Source organism: Mobula birostris, chromosome 15, assembly GCF_030028105.1.
Source record: "Mobula birostris isolate sMobBir1 chromosome 15, sMobBir1.hap1, whole genome shotgun sequence".
Classification (NCBI taxonomy): domain Eukaryota; kingdom Metazoa; phylum Chordata; class Chondrichthyes; order Myliobatiformes; family Myliobatidae; genus Mobula; species Mobula birostris.
In genome coordinates, this window is record NC_092384.1 from 40,795,961 (window position 1) to 40,818,815 (window position 22,855).

The 22,855-nt window shown below is 40.9% G+C and overlaps 1 protein-coding gene across 3 annotated transcripts in view; it reads right to left on the bottom strand.

Moving 5' to 3' along the window:
- gpt2 (glutamic pyruvate transaminase (alanine aminotransferase) 2) overlaps positions 1–22,855 on the bottom strand; it is a 71,954-nt gene that overhangs the window by 17,578 nt on the left and 31,521 nt on the right. For all 3 annotated transcript variants that reach the window (XM_072279642.1, XM_072279643.1, XM_072279641.1), the window contains 4 exons: positions 8,550–8,639; positions 2,314–2,422; positions 1,347–1,480; positions 949–1,192 (listed from right to left, as the gene is read on the bottom strand). In XM_072279642.1, coding sequence (XP_072135743.1) covers positions 949–1,192; positions 1,347–1,480; positions 2,314–2,422; positions 8,550–8,582 — 520 coding nt within the window. In that variant the 5' untranslated portion in view covers positions 8,583–8,639. The remainder of the gene's footprint in view (positions 1–948; positions 1,193–1,346; positions 1,481–2,313; positions 2,423–8,549; positions 8,640–22,855) is intronic.

Below are 22,855 nucleotides of genomic sequence, written 5' to 3' on the forward strand. Positions count from 1 at the left end.
TCTACCTCAACCTACTCAGTTATGGTTCTGCACTTTATTTTATTTTTAATCTGACCGCACCTTATCAGCAGCTTTTACACTTTATTCTGCATTGTTATTGTTTTCCTTTATTCTAGCTCAATGCACTGTGTAAATGAGTTGATTTGTATAAACACTATGACAAGCTTTTCATTGTATTTTGGTACATGTGACAATAATAAACCAATACCAGTATTTGCAATGACACAGAAGGAGACATCAACTCCATGCTGGCAATTAACCACACCTAATTTAAAGACACACATGGATTGGCTCTCCTTTGATTCCTTTCCTCATTAATCTATTCCAAGATGCAGCTGGTAAAGCACTTAACCGACCGGCATACCTTTAGGATAGGTGAGGAAGCAGAACACCCAGGAGAAATCCACACAATCATGGAAAGATGCAAACTGCACCAGTATCAGGAGTGAACCCAAATGCTTGCAGCTGTGAGACAACAGCACTAACGGCTGCACCACTACGCTGCTCTACATAAATCTCATTCACAACAGCATGGTCACTAAACTAGAACAGATGAAATATCTCATCTGTCCTAGAAGCAAACAGCATTATCATTATATACAGTCTCTCATTAACGTGGGATGTATTTATAAATGTACATGTGAATGGCTTGAATAAATATTTATTTCAAGTGTCATTTAAAAAGTGCGAACTGCTGAGTTGCAGCACCCTAGGTACAACTCTGAAGTGACCTCCTAGATTAGGTGCTCCAGTTTTGAAACTGAACTTCAACCCACAGACTTCTCTCATGAAGTACAGGAGCTACAACTGACCGAACACCATGAATAAAATATGACCAACTTAAAAACAAGTAGGCTCTTTTAATGTCATTCTTCATTATTAGTGAAGTATCTAAGTGTATTCAAACATAAGCATGCATTTTATTTTTGAAATAGTTAAGTAAAGTACCAGTAGGGTTTCCGGGGTTAATAATGCAAAGAACTTTAGGGAAGCAATATTCTTTGGCCTTGTTCAAGCTTCGCTTCAATTCACTTTTATCCAGAGCCCAATTATTTTCTTCATCCAGGTAATAGTTGACTTGGGCAGCACCTAGCTCTGAGATGGCTGCAGAGTACAGGGGATACTGTGGAATTGGAATCATTACCCCAGTTCGCATTCTGCCTTCTCCAGACAAAAGGAGTTTCAAAACAGACTGGGAAAAAAAAAAGAGATACAATTCAGAAAATCTAAAACTACACTGATTTATATATAGTTTACTTGAAGAACAGTTCCAAAATTAGTTACAAAAATTTAGTGTTGCTTTTAGTGAATAAAGAAGTTGGTCATTAAAACGCTGATATACATACCATTATTCCATCACTTGCTCCAGTGGTAATGTAAATATTATCAGGATCTACAGGAACTCCTCCATCTCTTGACTCTATATATTTTGCAATATCTTGTCTTATACAATTCAGACCCTGGCTTGCACTGTAGGAACCTGAAATTATTTTTTTACAAAAAAAGTTTCATGTGATCAATGTTGGTGTTTAATATTACATCATAAATTTAATTAGATAAAATTTAAGGAAGCTCAGACCCCAAGACTATTCCCTCTCTACCTGTGCCCACAGATCAAGTAAAAATAACATCTAAGATACTTACAACTTACAGTAGCAGCTTGTTCTGGAACATAATGTACCATCCTAGTTGATTGCTTTTCTCTGCATTTTCAAAGGTCAACCGAAGGATGTTATATGAATACAAGTGCTTACTTAGCTCTGATCTGTTTGTCAATTGGCCAGAATTTCAAAAAAATATCGGTTTAATTGTCCATTCATTAATGGGTTGGCTGTAGACTCCAAAGTGCTGCTCACTCATTTGTGAGAGGTTGTCAAAGTCTAGGTAAATTATAGCTGAGTGATGATTATCTGCAGAAATCACTGATCTTGTTTTAGCATTTTATCTGTTAGCTTTCATTCTAATTGATAACCATATCTATGGTAAACTATTCAACCACACAATCCAAGGTGTGCCGGTATCTGCCCAGTTTACAATTTGAGGAAGTTTAGTACTCATAAAAAATAATTCAGGAAAATGCTTCCTGGTTTATCAAACTCATGTAGCATACACTGAAAGCCGGACACAGCCATTATCAGAATTGTTCCTTGTTCCATCAATAGATCTTTGGAATAAATTAGACTCTGAATTGGATCTTTAATAGCACACGAAGTTCCACTACAGATTTGCCATAGATCTTCATACTCATTATTCACTGATGACCTCAAGGTTCCTGAACATCACTTCCCTAAATGTGAATACAGTAGCACATACCTAGACTATGTCCTCCACAATCCTGTAAGATACGTTGGGCTCTCTCTTTTGCATCAGCAGGAAAGTCAGGACTATCCATCAGTTCAGGACAAGTACAAAGAGCAACAACCTGAATTAGGAAAGAAACATAAGTGAACATTCAAATGGATTTTGTGTTAGTATTTTTCCTACTTCCAAAAATGTTAATAACCAATCAGCTACAAATCTAATCACTGGTTTCAAAACAATCAGTCATTTCTTATGAATACTTATCAGGAACTACAAAATAATTTACTGAAGACAAAACTGATTTAGAATTTCTGTATGGCATTCAAAGGCCTCAGTGTTCCTGCCTTATCCCCATAACCTATGATTCCACTATCTTTAAGAGCTCTATCCATCTCTTTCTTGAAAACATCCAGAGACTTGGCCTCTACTGCCTTCTGGGGCAGAGCATTCCACATATCCACCACTCTCTGGGTGAAAAAGCTTTTCCTCAGCTCCGTTCTAAATGGCCTACCCCTTATTCTTAAACTGTGGCCTCTGGTTGTGGACTCACCCATCAGCGGGAACATGCTTCCTGCCTCCAGCGTGTCCAATCCCTTAATAATTTTATATGTTTCAATCAGATCCCCTCTCATCCTTCTAAATTCCAGTGTATACAAGCCCAGTCGCTCCAATCTTTCGACATATGACAGTCCCGCCATCCCGGGAATTAACCTTATGAACCTGCGCTGCACTCCCTCAATAGCAAGAATACCCTTCCTCAAATTTGGAGATCAAAACAGCACACAATACTCCAGGTGTGGTCTCACCAGGGCCCTGTACAGCTGCAGAAGGACCTCTTTGCTCCTATACTCAATTCCCCTTGTTATGAAGGCCAGCATGCCAGTAGCTTTCTTCACTGCCTGCTGTACCTGCATGCTTGCTTTCAGTGACTGATGTACAAGAACACCTAGATCTCGTTGTACTTCCCCTTTTCCTAACTTGACTCCACTTAGATAATAATCTGCCTTCCTGTTCTTACCACCAAAGTGAATAACCTAACATTTATCCATATTAAACTGCATCTGCCATGCATTCGCCCACTCAACCAGCCTGTCCAAGTCACCCTGCATTCTCATAACATCCTCCTCACATTTCACACTGCCATCCAGCTTTGTGTCATCTGCAAATTTGCTAATGTTACTTTTAATCCCTCCATCTAAATCATTAATGTATATTGTAAACAGTTGCGGTCCCAGCACTGAACCCTGCGGTACCCCACTGGTCACCGCCTACCATTCCGAAAGGGACCCATTAATCGCTACTCTTGTTTCCTGTCAGCCAGCCAATTTTCAATAAACGTCAGTACTCTGCCCCCAATACCATGTGCCCTAATTTTGCCCACTAATCTCCTATGTGGGTCTTTATCAAAGGCTTTCTAAAAGTCCAGGTACACTACATCCACTGGCTCTCCCTTGTCCATTTTCATAGTTACATCCTCAAAAAATTCCAAAAGATTAGTCAAGCTCGATTTCCCCTTCGTAAATCCATGCTGACTGGGACCTATCCTGTTACTGCCATCCAAATGTGTTGTAATTTCATGTTTTATAATTGACTCCAGCATCTTTCCCACCACTGACGTCCAGGTTAACTGGTCTATAATTCCCTGTTTTCTCTCTCCCTCCTTTCTTGAAGAGAGGGATAACATTAGCCACCCTCCAATCCACAGGAACTGATCCTGAACCTACAGAACATTGGAAAATGATTACCAATGCATCCACGATTTCTAAAGCCACCTCAAGTACCCTGGGATGCAGACCATCAGGTCCCAGGGACGTATCAGCCTTCAGACCCAACAGTCTATCCAACACCATTTCCTGCCTAATATAAATTTCCTTCAGTTCATCCATTACCCTAGATCCTTTGGCCACTATTATATCTGGGAGATTGTTAGTGTCTTCCCTAGTGAAGACAGATCCAAAATACCTGTTCAACTCCTCTGCCATTTGCTTGTTCCCATAATAAATTCACCCTTTTCTGTCTTCAAGGGCCCAATTTTGGTCGTAACTATTTTTTTCCTTTTTGCATATCTAAAGAAGCTGGACCAAATGAACTGCACCATAGGGTTCTGATATATGTAGCGGTGGAGATTATGGAGGCATTAGTAATGACCTTTCAAGAATCACTGGACTCTGGCATAGTTCAGGACAACTGGAAAATTGCAAATGTCGCTCCACTCTTTAAGAAAGGAGGGAGGCAACAGAAAGGAAATTATAGACCAGTTTGCTTGACCTCAGTGACTGGGAAGATGTTGGACTCAATTCTTATGGATGAAGTTATGGAGTACTTGCTGACACAGGGCAAGATAGGACACATTCAACATGGTTTCCTTAAGCGAAAATCTTTCCTAACAAACCTGATGGAATTTTTTGAGGAGATTGCAAGTAGGATAGATAAAGAGGATGCTTTGTTGCCAAGTTTGCAGATGATATGAAGATTGGTGGAAGGGCAGGTAGTGTTGAGGAAACAGGTAGGCTGCAGAAGGACTTAGATTAGGAGAATGGGCAAGAAAGTGGCAAATGAAATACAATGTTGGAAAATACATTGTCATGCACATTGGTAGTGGAAATAAATGTGCTATTTTAAGAAAATCCAAAAATCTGAGTTGCAAAGGGATTTAGGAATCCTTGTCAAAAACATCCAAAAGGTTAACTTGCAGGTAAAGCCAGTGGTGAGGAATGCAAATGCAATGCTAGCATTCATTTCAAGAGGTCTAGAACACAAGAGCAGGGATGTTTTATAAAGCACTAGTGAGGCCTCACCTGAGTATTTTGAACAGCTTTGGGCTCCTCATCTAAGAAAAGATGCACTGGCACTGGAGAGGGTTCAGAGGAGGTTCATAAGGATGATTGCAGGAATGAAAGGGTTATCATATGAGGAATGTTTGAAGGCTCTGGGCCTGTACTCACTGGAATTTAGAATAGATGGGCGGGGGGGGTGGGAACTCTATGAAACCTTTCGAATGTTAAAAGGCCTAGACAGAGTAGAAGTGGAAAGGATGTTTCCCATGGTGGGGCAGTCTATCTGAGCTGTGCCTTCTTGTCCTAGAGAGGCATCCATTTAAAACAGAGATGCAGAGAAATTTCTTTAGTCAGAAGGTGGTGAATTTGTGGAATTTGTTACCACAGGCAGCTGTGGAGGCCAGGTCGTTGGGTGTATTTAAGGCAGAGATTGATAGGTTATTGATTCACCACAGCATCAAAGGTTATGGGGAGAAGGCTGGGAGTGGGAAAAAAAGTTTCAGTCGTGACTGAATGACGGAGCAGACTCGATAGGCCAACTGGCCTAATTCCGCTACGTCTTACTGTCTTAACTTTGGTTAGTCCTCTTTGTTTAATGATACAGCAACTTTACCTTATTGCTTTGAAGTGCGAAAGGAGAATAGGGAGAACAGCAGCAATAAATAGAAAACATCAATTTACCACTTTTTAGGCAAGAGGATGCCAGTTAAGAGCTGGGCAATTTGAAACACTGGAAATACTAGATGTCACTTAACATCTATGGAAAAAGAAAAATCAAAGCAGATTTTTCTCATGCTATCTGTGGCTCTCGGTAACAAAGGGAGCCACCAACTTTCAGCTGCTCCCAGCTAAGTTCAAAGGTTCATTTTATTGTCAAAGTATGCATTATGATACAACTTTTGATATTTGTCTACTCCAGATAGTTATTAAATACAGAAAGACCGCAGGTGTGGATTAAGGACATCAACTCCCCTCCCCCAATCAGCATGAAAAAGAAACAGAACTTGCAGACCCCAAGATTCCCCCCTCACCCGCAGCAAAAAAGCCACGATATCAATGGCCGTCTACACATAACTATCCCTGACCCCCTCACTCGCAGAAGTGACAATAGCACCAACCACCCCCAACTCTACCTCTTACACACAAAAAAATTAACAAATCACCCACCCGCTAATCATCCACAAGAAAACACCGAAAAACTAACGGAAACTAACAAAAAGTACAGTTCGATAATCACATGAATCTCATAATATGGGGAAATGCCATTTTGCTCCATATGTGGAGAGCAGCCATGCAAACTCAGTCCTTCCGTATACTGACTGCCGACCTGGATACGAATGCCACCGACTCGAGTCCAAATGCAGCCGACCATCTTGAGCCGAGCCTTTGCTGACCCCTCCGCATTCACCTCGATGCTTCAATCTTCCTTGCTGAGATGGAGTCTCCAGCCTTTCTACAAGCCAGCTTGTGTTCTCAGACATTTATTGGCCACCAATCCCCCCACCCCGTCTCTGATCTGCGCGAGGCATCTCTTCGGACACAGCACAGTGCTGAATCATTTGATCGAGATTCAAACTGTACGTCACAGGCTCCATCAGTTTTCATGGCAGAAAGAACAAGCAGAAGGCTTCCAGATAGCAATTCTTGGACAGGTACTAACTCACAACAAATCTAGAACTTACTGAGTGACAGAAACCAACACAATTCTGACCTCAGCTTGATACTGGGCTCCACCATGGGTCCATAACAAAACCCAATTGTACGGCCAGCATTGTATTACAGAATTAGCTTTAGGACACTATAGCAGCCAGTCATAGAACACTACAGCACAGTAAAGGCTCTTCAGTTCATAAGTTGTGTTGACACCTTAGCCTATTCTAAGATCAATCTAACCCTTTCCTCCTACATAGCCCTCATTTTTCTATCACCCATATGCCCATCTAAGAGTTTCTTAAATGGCCGTAACATACCTGCCTCAACTGCCATCCCTTCTTAACAATCCAATCACCTTGCACTGCAAATTGGAGGAATCTACAGATGTTCACCCCAAGATCCCTCTGTTCTTCCACACTGCTAGGAATCCTGCCATCAGCCCTGTATTTTGCCTTTAAGTTCAACCTTCCAAAGTGAATCACTTCATAATTATGTCACAAGAAATGAAATTTTGGCCTGAAGACTAAGGAAAATTAGTATAACTTATTTTATTATTAAGTTGTATTTTCATTATTTAAAAAAATATTTGCAAGGATTAAATCTGGCCCTTCAACTATTTACAATCTTAGATCCAGAGTTTACAACATGTTCTTCCGGAACCTCTTGTAGTGCTTTAAGGAGTTGTGTGACTCCCTGTTCTTGATTGATCAAATGCCTTTTGTTTCCCAACTCCCTGGTGCAAAAGGTATGTCATCTCTACAACACTATGACTCACAGATTCAGCTCCCATCTCTACTCACCAATTACCTTACCATCCATTTTGGCCATGGGATTGCTGATAACACCCAAAATTCCTCAGACCAGCCCAATTTCTTTAAAGGAGTACCTTGTAGATGTTCATACAGCATGTATGTACCAAGAAGAGTGGCAAGGCAGCCCGAAACTGGCCAGTAGGATTTAGCTCTTTCCCACACTCCACTGTCCACCTGGATTGCAGTTGAACCCAGGGTCATGATCCAAGATGGTCTAAGGCTGCATGAGTGCACACAGTTTGTATAACATTGGAAGTTCAATACAGGCAGAGCTAGGTCTGCCACTGTTGAACAGTGGGCACTGGACTACCCCTGCATCACACTGTGGACTGGCATAATCTAATTCTGAGTTATAATACTTGGAGACAGGACAATGTTCTGACTGCTATTTTATGGTGGTGGTGCAGCCATGGTTCAAGGGAATGTGAAGAGCCTTCATGATTTAATACAAACAGATTTTTGTTTGCATTTTCCTGATGGCTTGTGCGTTCTACATGTAGAGAAGACGATGGGGGTCGAGGGAGGGCAAGGGCTATAAGATATATTATTTATTGGTTCACAGAGGGAGGGGCTAATTGGCTGTAAATTGAACCGCCAGGAAGTAATGGTGGAAAAGTTATGCACATCTCTAAAATTAAAAATAAATCTCTTGAATGACTGTCAAAATTGGTTTGGAATCCAAATCTGACCCTCCTGAAAAACATTTTGCATCATGAATCAATGAAATACTAAATATCAGTCCGTTCATTCAACTATTGAAAGTGGGGTTACACATATTGCATCTCTTAATACAATACTACAAAATTGTTACCACAAATAAAACTATAATAGTAGAATGTAGTTAATCAAAAGACAATGGGACACCAAGAGACTGCAGATCTGGAATCGGAAGCAAAAGAAGGCAATCATTCGTAAAACCTACTTGGTATTAACTTTCTCTTTGAAGACAAGATAGATTAAAATTCCCTTCACAAAGTACTGCAGAATATGTCATGCCCACACCTACCTGTCTCAGAAATGTGATTGGTTGCTGTCCCATAGCATGAGCATCACCTATATTAGCTTTGATTATTTCTGTGAAAGGCTTCTGAGCTCCCTGGGTAAAAGGAAAACAGGAGAATGTAATTATAATCATGTGTAGCTATTTAGTGTTTATACATTCCTGAAGAGAAACCGATTATGTTAGCAATTTAATTTAACTATCACCCAAGGGAAATAAATTGAACAGATGGTTCAACCAAAAGTTTGCCAAGGAAATATGCTACTAGAATGAGTAAAAGAGATTGCAGCTATATAGAATCCTTAAGTACCCCAGTAAAACCCACTACAGATGTATCTCTTTATGAGGTAAATACTTCTTCCAAAAAATATAATCCTGAGCAGTCAATCCAAGTTGCTTAAGACCATACCCTCAAATCTCAAATACATGCTTGTATCTGATAATATTTGGAACAAAGAGCAAGAGAAAGAAAACTATTAAGCCAATTCACTAAAACCAAACAATTTGAATGAAAAAATGAATACTTTACACGAAAGAAGAGTAAACTCTTCTTTCCCAATGTTAACATCTAGAGACAAACATCAATAATCTTTTAAGCATTTTCCTTTGCACACATGCACAGAATAAGCAAAATACACATGCTCTTTCATCCAGGATCCCAACTGGATATTTCCCTCAGAACCCACTGTGCACGAAAGAGGTACTGCATACCAAATTCCAGTTTTAACTGTACAGTACTCCTCTGGACCACAGCATCTACAAAGCATCACCGTGTGCCAAGTCACGTTAACATTCAAGTTTAATTATTATTCAACCATACAGTGGCATGCAAAAGCTTGGGCACCCCTGGTCAAAATTTCTGTTACTGTGAATAGCTAAGCGAGAAAAAGATGAACTGATTTCCAAAAGGCATAAAGTTAAAGATGACAAATTTCTTTAGTATTTTAAGCAAGAAAACTTGTTTATTTCCATCTTTTAAAGTTTCAAAATAACAAAAAAGGAGAAGTGCCCAAAGCAAAAGTTTGGGCACCCTGCATTGCAGTACTTGGTAACACCCCCTTTGGCAAGTATTACAGCTTGTAAATGCTTTTTGAAGCCAGCTAAGCGTCTTTCAATTCTTGTTTGGGGGATTTTTGCCCATTCTCCCTGGCAAAAGGCTTCCACTTCTGTGAGATTCTTGGGCTGTCTTGCATGCACTACTCTTTTGAGGTCTATCCACAGATTCCTGATGATGTTTAGGTCAAAGGACTGTGAGGGCCATGGCAAAACCTTCAGCTTGCGCCTCTTGAGGTAGTCCATTGTAGATTTTGAGGTGTGTTTAGGTTCATTATCCTGTTGTAGAAGCCATCCTCTTTTCATCTTCAGTTTTTTTACAGACAGTGTTATGCTTGCTTCCAGAATTTGCTGGTATTTAATTGAATTCATTCTTCCCTCTACCAGTAAATGTTCCCCGTGCCACTAGCTGCAACACAACCCCAAAGCATGATCGATTCACCCCCATGCTTAACAGTTGGAGAGGTGTTCTTTTCATGAAATTCTGCACCCTTCTTTTCTCCAAACATATCTTTGCTCATTGCAGCCAAAAAGTTCTATTTTAACTTCATCAGTCCACAGGACTTGTTTCAAAAATGCATCAGGCTCGTTTAGATGTTCCTTTGAACCTTTTGAATACAACTTTTGCCAAATGTGGAGCACATATGGAATGAGCTGTCAGAAAAAGTAGTTGAGACAGGTAGAATCATGACATTCAAGAGACATTTGCAGAAATATATGGATCGGAGTTTAACGAATACGAGCCAAACTCAGGCAAAAGGAACTATTTAGGTAAGCAGACACCTTGGTCAATATGGATGAGTTGGACCTAAGGGACTGCTTCCGTGTTGCATTATCCTAACAAGGAATTGATTTTCCTTATTTTCCTCATTTGACACACCTTTGTTTGGCACAAATGAAATTCTCTTATACAAAAAACATACTTTAAGCAACTTCTTAAGATTTGACCTGTGGCAAAGAACTAAAAAACAAAAACAGCAGTAAATGACTTTGCACAAGATAACAATTATTGAAATACTATGTGAATTCTAAAATGTAACTGGACTCTCAGTGGTTAATTTTAATAAGTCTTCTAGAAAAATGAGATATTTGTTTTCAATCACAAATAAGAGAAAATCTGCAGATGCTGGAAATCCGAGCAACACACACACAAAATGTTGGAGGAACTCAGCAGGCTGGGCAACATCTATGGAAAAGAGTACAGTCAATGTTGTGGGCCAAAACCCTTCACTAGGACTGGAGAAAAAAAATGAGGAGTCAGAATTAGAAGGTGGGGGAGGGGAAGGAGAAACACAAGGTGAAACCGGGAAGGTGGGGGAGGGCAGGGCTGAACTTGGGGGAACCTGATTACAAGAAATAGGAGCCAGAGTAGGCCATCTGGCCCGTCGAGCCTGCTCCACCATTCAATAAGATCATGGCTGATCTGGCCATGGACTCATCTCCACCTACCTGCCTTTTCCACATAAGCCTTTAATTCCCCGACTATGCAAAAATCTATCCAACCTGATCTGAAATAAATTTACTGAGATAGCCCCCACTGTTTCATTGGGCAGAGAATTCCACAGATTCACCACTCACTGGGAAAAGCAGCTCCTTCTCATCTCCATCCTAAATCTACTCCCCTGAACCTTGAGTCTATGTCCCCTAGTTCTAATCTCAGCTACCAGTGGAAACAACTGTCTTGCCTCTATCTTATCTATCCCTTTCATAATTTTATATGTTTCTATAAGATCTCCTCTCATTCTTCTGAATCCTAGTGAGCACAGTCCCAGGCAACTTAATCTCTTCTCATAGTCTAACCCCCTCATCTCTGGAATCAACCTGGTAAACCTCTGCACTGCCTCCAAAGCCAGTATAACAGCACATTTGGAAAGCGGTGAAATCATTGGACAAAGTCAGCATGGATTTGTGAAAGGAAAATCATGTCTGACGAATCTCATAGAATTTTTTGAGGATGTAACTAGTAGAGTGGATAGGGGAGAACCAGTAGATGTGGTATATTTGGATTTTCAAAAGGCTTTTGACAAGGTCCCACACAGGAGATTAATGTGCAAACTTAAAGCACACGGTATTGGGGATAAGGTATTGATGTGGATAGAGAATTGGTTGGCAGACAGGAAGCAAAGAGTGGGAATAAACGGGACCTTTTCAGAATGGCAGGCAGTGACTAGTGGGGTACCGCAAGGCTCAGTGCTGGGACCCCAGTTGTTTACAATATATATTAATGACTTTAATGAGGGAATTAAATGCAGCATCTCCAAGTTTGCGGATGACACGAAGCTGGGCGGCAGTGTTAGCTGTGAGGAGGATGCTAAGGGGATGCAGGGTGACTTGGATAGGTTGGGTGAGTGGGCAAATTCATGGCAGATGCAATTTAATGTGGATAAATGTGAAGTTATCCACTTTGGTGGCAAAAATAGGAAAACAGATTATCTGAATGGTGGCCGATTAGGAAAAGGGGAGGTGCAACGAGACCTGGGTGTCATTATACACCAGTCATTGAAAGTGGGCATGCAGGTACAGCAGGCGGTGAAAAAGGCAAATGGTATGCTGGCATTTATAGCGAGAGGATTCGAGTACAGGAGTGGGGAGGTACTACTGCAGTTGTACAAGGCCTTGGCGAGATGACACCTGGAGTATTGTGTGCAGTTTTGGTCCCCTAATCTGAGGAAAGACAACCTTGCTATAGAGGGAGTACAAAGGTGGTTCACCAGATTGATTCCTGGGATGGCAGGACTTTCATATGAAGAAAGACTGGATGAACTAGGCTTGTACTCGTTGGAATTTAGAAGATTGAGGGGGGGATCTGATTGAAACGTATAAAATCCTAAAGGGATTGGACAGGCTAAATGCAGGAAGATTGTTCCCGATGTTGGGGAAGTCCAGAACGAGGGGTCACAGTCTGAGGATAAAGGGGAGGCCTTTTGGGACCGAGATTATTAAAAACTTCTTCACACAGAGAGTGGTGAATCTGTGGAATTCTCTGCCACAGGAAACAGTTGAGGCCAGTTCATTGGCTATATTTAAGAGGGAGTTAGATATGGCTACGGGGATCAGGGGGTATGGAGGGAAGGCTGGTGCAGGGTTCTGAGTTGGATGATCAGCCATGATCATAATAAATGGTGGTGCAGGCTCAAAGGGCCGAATGGCCTACTCCTGCACCTATTTTCTATGTTTCTATATTCTTCCTCAAGCAAGGAGACCAGAACTACACACAGTACTCCAGATGAGGCCTCACCAGTACACTATACAGTTGCAGCATAACCTCCCTGCTGTTAAATTCAATCCCTCTAGCAATGAAGCCCAACATTCGATTTGCCTTCTTGATAGCCTGCTGCACCTGCAAACTAACCTTTTGTGATTCATGTACAAGCACTCCCAAGTCCCTCTGCACAGCAGCATGCTGCAGATTTTAACCATTTAAATAATAATCTGCTCTTCCGTTTTTCCTTTCAAAGTGGATGACCTAGTATTTACCATCATTGTACTCCATCTGTCAGACCCTTGCCCACTCACTTAACCTATCTATTTCTCTCTACAGACTCTCCCTATCTGCACAATTTGCTTTTCCACTCAATTTAGTACCATCAACAAACTTAGATATACACTCGGCCCCCTCTTCCAGAATGTTAATGTATATCGTGAACTGTTGCGGGCCCAGCACCAACCCCTGTGGCACATCACTCACCACCGATTGCCAACCAGAATAGCACCCATGTATCCCAAATCTCTGCTTTCCATTGGTTAACCAATCCTCTATGCATACTAATACATCATCCCCAAATCTATGCATCCTTATCTTATGGATAAGTCTTTCACGTGGCACCTTATCGAACGCCTTCTGGAAATCCAAGTAAATAACGTCCACCTGTTCCTCACTATCCACTGTGCTTGTTATATCCTCAAAGAACTCCAATAAGTTTGTCAAATAGGACCTGCCTTTGCAGAATCCATGCTGCATCTGTCTGATGGATACATTTCTTTCCAGATGCCTCACTATTTCTTCTTTACTGATACCTTCAAGCATTTTCGCAACTACAGATGTTAAACTAACTAGCCTATAGTTACCAGCCTTTTACCTACAACTGTTTTTGAACAGTGGTGGGATATTCGCCGTCTTCCAATCGGCCAGGACCTGCCCAGAGTCCAGAGAATTTTGGTAAATCATCACCAAAGCCTCTACTATAACTTCTGCCATTTCTTTCAGTACCCTGGGATGCATTCCATCAGAACCAGGGGACTTGTCTATTTTTAGGCCCACACGTTTGCTCAGCACTACTTCTTTAGAAACATATAAAAACTACAGCACAATACAGGTCCTTCGGCCCTCAATGCTGTGCCGAACATGTACTTACTTTAGAAATTACCTAGGGTTACCCATAGCCCTCTATTTTTCTATTTTTAGTGATAGCTATTATATCAAGGTCCTCACCTCCCACTGCATCCATAACATCTCTCTTTGGCATGTTAAATGTGAAGACCGACACAAACTAGTCATTCAAAGCCTCGGCCACTTCTTCATTACCCAATATCAATTCCCCCTTCACGTCCTCCAAGGGACCTACATGCATTTTAGCTACCCTTTTCTGCTTTATATAATTATAAAAACTTTCACTATCCATTTTTATATTTTGTGCTAGTTTATTTTCATAATCTAGCTAATATTCACTTAATGGTACTTTGTTGCTTTTTAAAGTTTTCCCAATCTTCCAGTTTCCCACTACTCTTGGCGATTTTGTATGAACAAGCTTTTAGTCTGATGCCTTCTTTTATTTCCTAGGCTTGTTCTCCCCATACTTATTGGCCTTGCTTTTAACTGGAATATACTATTGTTGAGCACCATGAAAAATCTGTTTGAAAGTCTTCCACTGTTTCTCACCATATAGTCTGTGTTCCCAGTCTACCCTATCCAACTCCTCCCTCAGCGCATTGTAGTCTCCCTTGTTTCGGCATAATACACTGGTTTTAGATCGAATGATTGCACTCTCTCCATTTATATGAGAAACTCAATCATGCTGTAATCACTCTTTCCAAGAGGCTCTCTAACTACAAGATCACTAATTTTACCTGTCTCATTGCACAGGACCATATCTGAGATAGCACGTTCCCTTGTAGATTCAGTAGCATGTTGTTCAAGAAAGCCATCACAGATGCATTCGATGAAGCGCTCCTCAAGACTGCCTTGACCAGTTTGATTCACCCAATCTATGTGGAAATTAAAGTCCTCCACGACAACTGCTGTTCCATTCTTACATGCCTCAGATATTCCTCTGTTTATTGCCTGTGCCACTGTAATGTTATTATTCAGTGGGCGATAGACAACTCCCAGCAGTGATTTTTCTTCCCTTTACTATTTCTAATCACTACCCAGATGGATTCAACATTCTGCTCCTTAGATCTTATATCGTCTTGCATCACTGCCCTGATCTCATCTTTAATTAAGAGCGCTACTCCACCTCCCTGCCTATCCTTCTGTATTACCTGATATCCTTGGATATTTAAATCCCATCATCTCCACCCTGTAGCCACGTCTCTGTAATGGCCATTAAATTATGCCTCTTTGTACTGATTTGAGCCACAAGTTCACTGACCTTGTTTCGAAAACCAAGGGCATTCAAGTAAAGTGCCCTTACACTCATTGTGCTTTTAAAATCTCGCCCTGTATCTCTTTCACCAATGAACTTCCCAGATCTTTACTTCACCCTCCTCCCTCCTGGTTTCACCTTTCACCTCATGTTTCTTCCTCCCTTCCCCCCAGCCTCTAACTCTGACTCATCTTTTTTTCTCCTGTCCTGATGAAGGGTTTTGGCCCGAAACATCAACTACAGTATACATTTTTCCCCATAGATGCTGCCTGGCCTGCTGAGTTTGTACAGCATTTTGTGTGATATTTGTGTTCAAATTTTGTTTCACTATGCCTTATATTGTTAAAGCACTCTCCAAAAGCTTTAACAGAGATTACAATAGACTAGGCAGCAGAGAGTTTAGAACAGGTGGCTGAATTTACAGATAACAAGCATTCACACACACAAAAAAAACAAAGGAACAAGGAAGAAGATAATTAACTTAAAAAACTCCACATATTAAAACTAGAGAAGTTAAAAGTTTTGCCAAAAAACACCTTAAGGCAAGGGAACTATACAGGAATTTACGGATTGAGCAATGCAGCATGTATAATTTGCAAGAGGTTAAGTTACGGAGATTGTGTTATGTGACAAAGAAGCTGATTGCGTGACAGGCAACTATATATCACTCAAGCAAGGCACAGATTGATAGTTAAAAGGTTGAAATCATGCAATACCTAGGAAATGACTGCAGTTAGGAGGAACAGTGAGGAGAAACATATCGCTTGGTTGAATTCAAAAATGAACTAGCTCAGAGTGTTTCTAAAAAAAAATGATGGCACATTTAACTGTGCTAAAAATGCAGATGTTCAGCAGAAAAAAAACAAGAGCATTATCATTTATTCTAGTGTGCTTCACGGGAAGAAACTAGATGAAATAGTTGGATGCATCAGCAAGGGAGATGAGGCTGAGTATAGGGCTACGGTAGGAAACTTTGTCACATGGTGTGAGCAGAATTATCTGCAGCTTAATGTGAAAAAGACTAAGGAGCTGGTGGTAGAGCTGAGGAGAGCTAAGGTACCGGTGACCCCTGTTTCCATCCAGGGGGTCAGTGTGGACATGGTGGAGGATTATAAATACCTGGGGATACGAATTGACAATAAACTGGACTGGTCAAAGAACACTGAGGCTGCCTACAAGAAGGGTCAGAGCTGTCTCTATTTCCTGAGGAGACTGAAGTCCTTTAACATCTGCCAGACGATGCTGAGGATGTTCTACGAGTCTGTGGTGGCCAGTGTTATCATGTTTGCTGCTGTGTGCTGGGGCAGCAGGCTGAGGGTAGCAAACACCAACAGAATCAACAAATTAATTTGTAAGACCAGTGAGGTTGTGGGGATGAACTGGACTCTGACGGTGGTGTCTGAAAAGAGGATGCTGTCCAAGTTGCATGCCATCTTGGACAATGTCTCCCATCCACTGCATAATGTACTGGGTGGGCACAGGAGTACATTCAGCCAGAGACTCATTCCACCGAGATGCAACACAGAGCGTCATAGGAAGTCATTCCTGCCTGTGGCCATCAAACTTTACAACTCCTCCCTTGGAGGGTCAGACACCCTGAGCCAATAGGCTGGTCCTGGACTTATTTCCTGGCATAATTTACATATTACTATTTAACTATTTATGGTTTTAATACTATTTATTATTTATGGTGCAACTGTAATGAAAACCAATTTCCCCCTGGGATCAATAAAGTATGACTATGAAAGTTTCTGGAATTATTTAAGTACTTAGGTACTTAAGTATAGAATTTATACTAGTTTAGTAAATTATTCCATCAAGTTACTTAAAGAATATAGGATAGGAAAGGAAGGTTGGATAAGCAGAAGTAATTAAATGGATGAAGAGCCGAGGAATATCATTAAGGCGGGCCCAAAAGTAAGAGAAATGTAATAAATCATTAATATTAAAAATTGCAACATATCACAATCTCAGCATACTAGTTTGAAGGCATAAGAATGGGGAAATATTAGAGAAGAGACTAGGCAATTGAGAGTGATAGCCTAGAATACTTTTGTAGTGAAGGAATATTTGCCCATGATGATGAGACACACTATCGATATAGATGGTTAGAAGAGGTTCAGACTGCCAGTACTACTTACGACAGCACAAAACACATTTGAGTTTACAAAAATGAGAGAAAATGGAAGAGTTAGTTTGGACCAGAGCACCAAACAGTTAAGCCACACAATACTCACATTATGGTCAATGACATAAAGAACTTGGGCAATGAAGATTTTGCAATCACAGTGGTTGATGAGCAACATCGGTTCTTTGAAAGGGTATAACACAAATGAACACAAGGGCTGAGGTACTGGTGGATCTATGACATTCCTTTCCCATTCTACTCTGAATTCTTTGTTTCCTCAACTATCAGTGTCTTGAACAAGTGGGAATAACTTTACTTGCCCCTATCTCTGAACTGTTCCCACAATCTATGGACTCACTTTCAAGGGCTCCTCATCTCATGTTCTCGATATTCATTGTTTATTTACTTATTTGCATATTCATTGTCTTTTGCACATTAGGTGTTGGTCCACTCATTGGGTGCAGTCTTTCATTGATTCTATTAGGTTTCTTGGATTTACTGAGCAAGCCTGCAAGAAAATTAATCTCCCCGCTGCATATGGTAACTGTATGTCCTTTGATAATAAATTTACTTCAAACTGGAGAATGGGAGGGAGCTGAAGAGAAGCTGTAGGCTGCAGAGTAACAGAAACTACTTATTCCCACAGTTGTTTATGGCTTGGCATAAGGAAGAAGGAGAAAGAAGGAAGAAAAATAAAGAAATTAATGGTACTTTTCCTTCTGAATCAGATGGATGCAAGTATATTGTGGCTTCTAACTAAATCAAATTAAGCCTGACAATGATTTCAAAGTGCTTTAAAATTCCTGCTTATAAAAAGGAATTCTGCAGGTATAAATGGAACCATAATATGTGCCCAGAGTGGAAGGAGAGACAAGGTGAGGCATGGAGTGGGGTAAGGGAGGTAAACAGAGAAGGACCATTGAAAAAGTGACAGAGCAAGGGTGAAAGGCAATTAAGCATCAACTTAGGCTGCGTCCACACTACGCCGGATAATTTTGAAAACAAAGCTTTTTCTCTTCGTTTTGACCTTCCGTCCACACTGAAATGGCATTTTCAGCCCCCGAAAATGGCGATTTTCAGAAACGGTCTCCAGAGTGAATAAATCTGGACACGCCTAATATCCATTGCAGTGTGTACGGGGTAACCGGAACTTTTTAAAACCACTGTCATGACGTGCAGGAACAGATGATGACAGTGCGGCATTTCATTGTTTTGTTCTTATTATTATTACTACTTTATTGTCACCAAAGAATTGACACTAGAGCGTACAATCATCACAGCGGTATTCGATTCTGCGCTTCGCAGAACCTAACAATTTCAGAACAGACGGCAACGAGACTGAAGCCAGAAGAGTTAGCAATGTACTCACCAAATACTTTGACCCATAGCTTACTGAACAAATAAGTATACCCACTTTGCCCTGTTTTCTGTCCTTGCTTGTATGAAGGTGGTTTACCTATTTATGCAAGTACTTCTCTGACAATAGATATGTAACACCTAATGTAACATTGTATGGAAACACAAGATAACACCGATGCAGACATGTTTTATACATTTAACAAGATGCTTTATTAATGCAACAGAGTTAGTCAGTTTTTCAATGTTCGTCGTCAGCCGGGTCATACTGTCCGTGAACTCCCTGTCGGTTGCCTCCATATGCTCCAGTATTTGTTTTTTTTAAGTTTTAAGTCCTCCTGCGCGAGAGCCAAGAGCAATTCCTTTTAAGTTTTTCTACTTTGTAACTGGACAAACGCGCACCAAGTATATCGTTTCCTCTTTGCTTGTTTTCTGTGTGTCCTGCACATGCCCAGTAGGAGGAGATTCGCCCAAATATCCATCTAATGTGGACAGAGAAATTTTGAAAAATGCTTAGTGTGGACACCCATCGTTTTTACTCGAAACCGGCGTTTTCAAAATTATCCGGCGTAGTGTAGACATAGCCTTAAAGTGGTGAGATTACATATTTGGAAAACTGAGAATGACAGCAGCAGTAGATAACTGCATGACTAACAACAAAGTTTGATGACAGGTAGTGTGTGTGTGTGGGGGGGGCGTGAGGTGGTAGAGAAATAAATATAGGGGTTTGGTTCTACCATTTTGTTTCGGATTCATACCATCTGCATTAATTTTGATTTTCATTTAGATTTAATGTGATACAATGTCAGAAATGCATATTAAAATGAAGTTACAAAGCCTCTTTAATGTGCTCACTAAAGTCAGATAGTCTAATACAATAAGTGTCCACTGATTGGAAATGGAATGAAAACACCACTCATTAATCTTGGCTTTATTCAAGTTATTAAAAACAAACCAACAGTACCTGAAGCTACACAAATCTTTCTGAAACACACATTTGAAACATGATATACATAATAGGATTGCCTCAATAATTTCAAAAACAAATTCTTGTAAGGTAGAGAAGCCTTGTTTACCTTGAGACCAAATTACAGAAAGGAGATTAAAAGGGAAAAACATTAAACCTGGAAGTGTATTTTAAAATCAGAGTTAATGGTTCTTAATTCTGATGGTGTTAATTCACTGAAGAACAATTGAATTATATTCCTGAGCATTATGGAATGAAAAGCTTATTCTCACAAGATTGGCAAATGAGTCAGTTTTTGGCAACATGAATGATTCAAGACTGCTTCTGGTTGAAGAACATTTCTGTTAACAAGTTAAAACATTATATAATGAGGTGACTTGCTCCTCTGTGTGACACAGACAAACATAAGAGCAAAAAACCTTGCAGATACTTCAAGTGTGAAATTAAAACAGAAAATGCCGCAGACACTCAGGCAACATTAGAGTAGTTCTGTAGAAAGGTCACTGACCGAAGATGTTATTTCTGTTCTCCTTCCACAGATGCCACTAAATCTGCGGTAATACAAAGATTACAGCCTCATCCTCAGTAAACTGTTTTCCAAGCCATATATTTCACTTAAGATGGAATTAAAATTAAATCAGTAGTTTTTTTTGTGCTCGCTCTCATAAATCAGGTAAAAAAAAACTCACAATCTATGTTTCGAGTTTCAAAGTTGAAGCCTTTACTTCATCCAACGTGTCAAGCTTCTAGGCTTTAACCTCCAAATCCAGTGCATTACTCTTCTAGTTACACATAGTAGTTTTGATAATGCCATTTTATTTACACCTTTCTCCTCTAATATTTCAGCAGGTAATTAGTTTAAAATGTTAAATTACTATCTTGTAATTCCTTACTTTAGACCATCGAAGGTTGATTTCATTGAGCCATTAAAAAAGATTCAGGGATTTAGAGGACAGATATGGAGAAGCATTTCTCTGACAACAGCAACTGAAACTAGATTAAACAATCTAAAAATTAAAGCTACTGTATGTCATTCAGGGATGAAACCAGGAAATATTGTTTACAAGATATTAGTCAAATTCTGGTACACTCTCACTTCTTAAATACTGTGGATGTGGAGTTGACTAAAATTTTAAAGATTGGAATCTTTGTTTTATAGATGAGAATTCTGGGGCACATCTGCTTTTCAGATGAGAATTTTTGGGGATGGGAACCAGGATGATATAGCTGAGGGTGAGCTAGCAGGTTTACAAGTAGATGATGGGTGTAAAATAATTGTAAGGAAGGACAAGCCAATGATTGGGTACAAATGCAGACAGAGCAAAGAGTTAAGTTGTACCAGAGAGGCAAAATTCAAAAGGGCAAAGAATGCAGGACAGAAGGTGATGTATTCAGAATAAGCTGGATGAATTTGTGAAATTAAATGTTCTTCAGTATGACATTGTGGACTGAAAGAAGGTCATAGTTGGGAGTTTAACATTAAAGCATATAATTCGTATCGGAAGGACAAGCAGGAAGGCATAAGCGGTGGTGTGGCTCTGTTGGTAAGAGATGGAAGTACATCTTCAAAAAGAGGTAACATAGGTCAGAGAATGTCAAATCTTTGTGGGTGGTGTTAAGAAACTGCAAGGGTAAAAGAACCATTATGGGAATCATATATAGGCCTCCAAGATGTGGGGCTGAGATTGCAAAGGGAGCTGGAAAAGGCATGTAAATAAAGGTAATGTCACAATTGTAATGGGGGACTTCAATATGCAAGGGGATTGGGAAAATCAGGTTGGTGTTGGATCGCAAGAGAGGGAATTTATTGAATGCCTATGAGATGGCTTTTTAGAGCACCTTGTGCTTGAGGCTACTTGGGGAAAGCCCATCTTAGATTAGGTTTTGTGTAATAATCCAGATCTCATTAGGAAGCTTAACATAAAGGAACCCTTAGGAGGCAGTGATCATAAAATGACTGAATTCATCCTGCAATTTGAGAGGGAGAAGCACAAGTCACATGTATCAGTATCACAACGGAATAAGGGGAACTACAGAGGCATGAGACAGGAGCTTGCTCGGGTGGATTGGAGAAGAATACTGTTGGGGATTAGATTAGATTATGAGGACACACAGTCCTCTTTTATTGTCATTTAGTAATGCATGCATTAAAAGCCGTACTTGCGCTCACAGGTGCGAAGCTGATGGCTAAAATAGGCAAGAGGCTGCCAAATGCCATTAACCAACTGCTCATGCACCATACAATCCAACGTGTCCATGGTGAGAGCGAGCAGTGAGTCTGGGATGGGGGGATGTTGCGCCAGCAGAGTTGCATCTGACAATGTCTGCTGCTTTGTCCTTTAAGGGCCTCGTAGAGGGGAGGCATGAGCTAAGCTGCTTTAGGGACAAAATGATGATAAAAGTTCACCACGCTCAAAAATTCCTGCAGGGCCTTAACAGTGACTGGCCAAGGGAAGCACTCAACGGCCTCAACTTTAGCCGGCAGAGGAACTGCCCCTGCTGCATTGACGCGGTGTCCGAGGAAATCGACCACAGTCAGTCCAAACTGGTACTTCGCTGGGTTGACTAGGCCGTACTCACGAAGGCATTTGAAAGGGATCTCGTGTAAAAGCTGTTCATCTCTAGAAGAGCTGGCTACCAAAACATCATCTAGGTAAACAAACAGGAATGGCAAATCCCTGAGAACACTATCCATGAAGCGCTGAAAGGTTTGGCTGCATTCTTCAGCCCGAATGGCATTCGAAGGAACTCAAACAAACCAAATGGTGTAATAACAGCAGAATATCACTCAGGTGGATAGGGACCTGGTGAAAATCGTGAACGAGGTCTACCTTTGAGAAAGTAATTTCCCCTGCCAGGCAGGCAGAGAGTACATGGGGGTGTGGGTTTGGGTATTGGTCAGTGGTCGTGGCATCATCGAGGCGATGGTAATCACCACATGGACGCCCACCCCTGGTTTTCACACGATTTGGAGAGGGGAAGCCCATGGACTGCTGGACTGCCTGACAATGCCCAGGCACTCCATGGCATTAAACTCAGTCTTGGTGACAGCTAGCTTCGCCAGGTTGAAGCAGCTGGCATGGGCATGAATGGGCAGGCTGGTGGTGAGGATGTGGTTCTCCACCTCATGTTTAGCGGTGGAGGAGGAGAAGGTGGGCTCGATCAGGTCCAGGAACTCACCAAGGAGGTGGAGGAGGTCGGAGGCAGACAGGGCGCGGACAAC